This window comes from Brassica oleracea, chromosome C7 (assembly GCF_000695525.1).
Source record: "Brassica oleracea var. oleracea cultivar TO1000 chromosome C7, BOL, whole genome shotgun sequence".
In the NCBI taxonomy this organism is placed as follows: domain Eukaryota; kingdom Viridiplantae; phylum Streptophyta; class Magnoliopsida; order Brassicales; family Brassicaceae; genus Brassica; species Brassica oleracea.
The window spans coordinates 42390680-42395185 of NC_027754.1; the positions used below are offsets into that span (position 1 = coordinate 42390680).

The 4506-nt window shown below is 41.3% G+C and overlaps 1 protein-coding gene across 1 annotated transcript; it reads left to right on the forward strand.

Annotated features, from left to right (window-relative positions):
- Nucleotides 1-3334: 3334 nt before the first annotated feature.
- Nucleotides 3335-4506, forward strand: LOC106305422. Its single transcript, XM_013741794.1, has 2 exons — nucleotides 3335-4053; nucleotides 4147-4506. The coding sequence occupies exons 1-2, from the start codon at nucleotides 3361-3363 to the stop codon at nucleotides 4483-4485; spliced, it is 1032 nt and encodes a 343-aa protein (XP_013597248.1). The 5' UTR covers nucleotides 3335-3360; the 3' UTR covers nucleotides 4486-4506.

Below are 4506 nucleotides of genomic sequence, written 5' to 3' on the forward strand. Positions count from 1 at the left end.
AGCTCATATGGTGATTTATTATTCAATAATGGGGACGGAAGTCGATTAATGAGAAATGCAGCAGTAACAACACAATCAGACCAATAAGATAAATGAATATTAGATTGAAACAACAAAGCTTTGGCTACATTAAGAAGGTGTTGGTGTTTTCTTTCAACTACAGAGTTTTGTTGAGGAGTGTAAGCACAAGAGAAGTAGTGAGTTAAACCATATTTTGTGATGAGATCAGTAAAACGTAGTTCTGGAGCATTATCAGTCCTAATAGCTTTCAGTTTAGCATTATATTGGGTTTGAACATGTGTGATAAAAGTAGGAAAAATATGAGAAACATCTCTTTTATTGCTAAGCATATACACCCAAGTAACACGAGTGGCATCATCCACTATAGTGAGAAAGTATTTATGACTATCAACAGACTCAGTAGAAAACGGACCCCAAGTATCTAAATGAAGTAAAGCAGACGGTGTAGTAGACTTGTGATTATGAAACAGAAAAGATAAACGTTTTTATTTTTTTAAAGGACAAACAGAGCAGTGCTCATGAGACGACATACACGAACTAGGTAAAGACAAAGCATCAGACAAGACATGGAGCTTAGCAGCAGACAGATGGCCCAAACGATTGTGCCAAGTAGAGGAATTAACCGACAAAGAGCCACAAAAACCAGCAGGCAAAGCAGTAGATGAAGAAGCAGACAAATCAAGGATGTAAAGACTATTGAACACGTCACCCTTCCCAATCATCGAGGCCTGAGAAAAGTCCTGGAGAAAACAACGATTAGGGTAAAAACGTGCAGAACAATTGTTATGATGAAGTAATGCATGTACACTGATGAGATTAAAATGGAATGAAGGAACATGTAAAACATCATATAACACTAATGTATCAGAAAGCCTAATTGTGCCAGTATGCAAGATGGGAAAAGTTGTTCCATTTGGCAATGAAACAGTCAGATTAGATGCATCGAAGACTTCCTGAAATTTTGAAAGATCAGCACACACATGACTTGTAGCACCGCTATCAATTATCCAAGACTGTTTAGGTAATGAATTATAGAGAGTTGAAAGACATTTGTGATGGAAAGTAAAAATGTGATTTTTATAGCGAAGGTTAGAAGAGATATTGAGACTGATACCAGAGGAAGATTGTGGATCCATGACACCTTTCTCAGTGATAGAAGCTGTTGTACAAGCAGCTACATTTTTAGGGAGTTGAACGCGAGATTGGAGCTGCTGAATTATAGACTGAAGTTGGGAAGAACTCAGCTGATTGACATCCAGAGAGGTAGCTAAAACAGCAGGAGGAGGAACATACTGAGTAGAATCAGCATGAGAAGTTATCTGAGCAACAGTCTTAGGAGGTATTTGAGAGCGCGGGGTATAATTTTGTTGACCACGAGGAGTGAAAGGACGTTGAGGAGCACCATAAGACTGTCCTTGATAACCAGAAGAAGATGACTTATAGCCAGAGGGATAGCCATGGAGTTTGAAGCATTTAGCAACAGTGTGGCCAAGTTGTCCACAATGCGTACAAAGAGGACGATTACCATGAGGACGGTATGCGTTATACGCAGCAGTAAGCTCCATGAATTCAACATACTCCGCAGCAAGTCCTGGTCCTGTTGTCTGGAAGGTTACAACATCAGTCTTGACAACAGGTTTTGATATTACGCTGCCTCTCATCCTGAGCAACAATGTTAAAAGCTTCCTCAATTATAGGAATAGGCTTTAACATGAGAATGTGACGACGCGTTTGCTCATACGTATCGTTGAGCCCCATCAAGAACTTGGTAACACGGCCACGTTGTTGAAGCTGTTCCCATAACAACGCCGCATTACATTCGCAATGACCACAAGTACAGACATGTAGCTCAATGTAATTTTTGTATTCTTCCCACAATGTAATCAGCTCCGTATAGTAAGCACTAACATCAAGAGATCCCTGAGAGAGAACACTAAGACGCAGCTCAATCTCAAACACGCGCGGAGCATCGTCTTGCTTGAAACGTGACAGCAGATTGTTCCAAATCGACTCAGCCGTAGACATGAACAACAGAGGCTGGCCAATATTCTTGGAGACCGAGTTTATGAGCCAAGTAGCCACCATATCGTTGCATCTTGACCAAGAACCTGAATCACGGCTAGTACTAGAGGGTTTTCGAATCGTACCATCAACAAAGCCGAGTTTGTTACGAACATTGAGAGCAATCTGAACAGATCTCCGCCAGGAATGAAAATCCGCACCAGATGTGAGACGATCTGTGACCAATTTCAACCCAGCGTGATCAGAACTGTTAAGGTAGTAGGAATTCTCATAGTGTCAGTGATCGGAGAGGGATCCGCCGGATTCGACGGAAGATTCTGAGAAGACGAAGGAGGCGCCATAACAAAGAGGAATCACCGGGAAATGGACCGGACAAGCTCAAGAAACGATGATATGAACAAGAAGACGATGAATCGAACTCGAAACAAGCTCAATTGAAGCTCAAATCGAGAATCACGAAGATCGAACGAAGAACAAGAACGATGAATCGAGATGCAATGGAAAGAAAGGAGATGAAATGAAGGCGAGAGCTCACGAAGCGAAACGTTCATGATCGTGAAGCTCTGATACCATATCAAGGTTTACGAAAGAGAAGAAGAATCGAGAGAGAAAGTTTGTTATGAATGTTGAAATCTTCTCATTAACTTTACTTTACATCTTGTGCTCTCTTATATACAACTAGTAAAGAGCTAACTTACACTGTAACTCCATAGCTAACATGCACAATCACACTATCATACGCATATCTGATAAAGCCCTTAGGAGACCAATTTTTTTTCATGATTTTGCTTGATTCAAGGTTTTAACTGAATGTTAGCTCTCTTTTTGATTAAAACAATTAAATAATTTGGCGATATCTAGAAGACAAATCCAACGGTGCTTGAACACAAAAAAATAGGGTAGTGTGAACGGAGAATATGGGTAAATTATGTGTTCAATAATTGAATTTTAACTCATTTTTTTAATTCACAGTTGACTTTTTATTCCTACAACAAGAAAATAAATTATTAAAAACAAGCCAAATTGGGTTTAAATTTGCATGGTTCTAGTGATTTAACCGAACCGAATGAAATTTATGAGATGCGAATTGATTTTAGAGTCAAAACCAATCCAGTAAATATTTGCCTTCCCTCAAAAACACAACGACGGGCTTTTAAATTGGCATGGTTCTGGTAACTTAACCGAACCAAATCTTGAATTTTAATGAGGCTCGAGTTGGTTATACAGTTAAACCGAGTTCGTTATAATTTGCCTTCCCTCCCTAAAACAGAGCAAACCTAACGATAAAAGAAAAACTTTTCAAGAAAAATCTCAGAAATGGCAGGCGATCTCTTCCGGCGTAACAGGCCTTTCCATCTCCTCGATGGTTTCTACACCGAATGGTCCGAACACCTAACCAAACGCTGCATCCCTCTCTTCCGAGATTCTCCTCCTTCCGCCGTCACTAACGGCGCCGTCTTCAACGACTTAATCTCATACTACGACACTATAGACCACTACGCGAACAGAGACACCATCTTTTACTTCCTCTTCCCCTCGTGGCACGTAAACTCGCTCGAGACCTCGATCCTCTTCCTCGGCGACGTCCATCCTCATCTTTTCATCAGTCTCATCCAATCTTTGAGAGATCCGAATCGCAACCACTTACGTCTTGCCCCGTGGAGAGGCTTAGCGTTTCCGGTGAACCACTTCGTCGATGACGTCAAGAACGATGTTAACAAGAGCGTCTCTCGTCTGCTAAGTGAGGTGAGGGAAGCGCAGGAGGGTTACATACAAGGCTTCTCGGATAACTGGGTCTCGTGGTTTCATTCTCAGCGTGGGAGACAGAGTGTGACGGTTATGGAGACAGCGGCTTCAGTGACGTTGGGTGAGGAGTTTGTGAGAATCTTCCGTGAAGCGAATCAGCTGAGGAAGAATACGATCTTCAACATTGTTAATTTATCAGACGAGAATCAAGCGGCTCTCTTTCTTGAAGGCGTATGCGAGTTTCTTGCTGGGTTTAGACATCAGGTTCTTCTCTTCTCTTCCCGTTAACACTTTTATTTTCGTTGATACGTTTTTTTTTTTAATCTAAAATTTGGGTAACCCTTCCATGTCCAACAGCTTGCACATGTACCGGCTCAGTTTTTTCCTAACCAGGTTTCACCACATTATCCACTTGCTTATCAGCAAATGATGCAGCAGCAGCCTGAAGGGTTACACGATATATGCGTTTGGAACATAGACCCGAATGTCACGCGTGATATGCTACGAGAGACGTTCAGACGTTATCCTTCGGTTAGGGAGGCACAGATTGTGAATGACACTGGACGTAGCCAAAAACATGGTTTTGTTAGCTTTGCAGATGAAACTGAGAAAAGGCGTGCTATTCAGGAAATGAACGGTGCTATGCTTTTAAAAAAGCCAATGCATATTCGTAGTGCAGCTCACAGCAATATCTAATTAAAGCGGTTAATTTCTAGA

Coding starts and splice junctions, on each gene's coding strand:
- LOC106305422 (XM_013741794.1), top strand. CDS start 3,361: ATGGCAGGCGATCTCTTCCGGCGTAACAGGCCTTTCCATCTCCTCGAT. Junction 4,054..4,146: donor TTGCTGGGTTTAGACATCAG/GTTCTTCTCTTC, acceptor CATGTCCAACAG/CTTGCACATGTACCGGCTCA.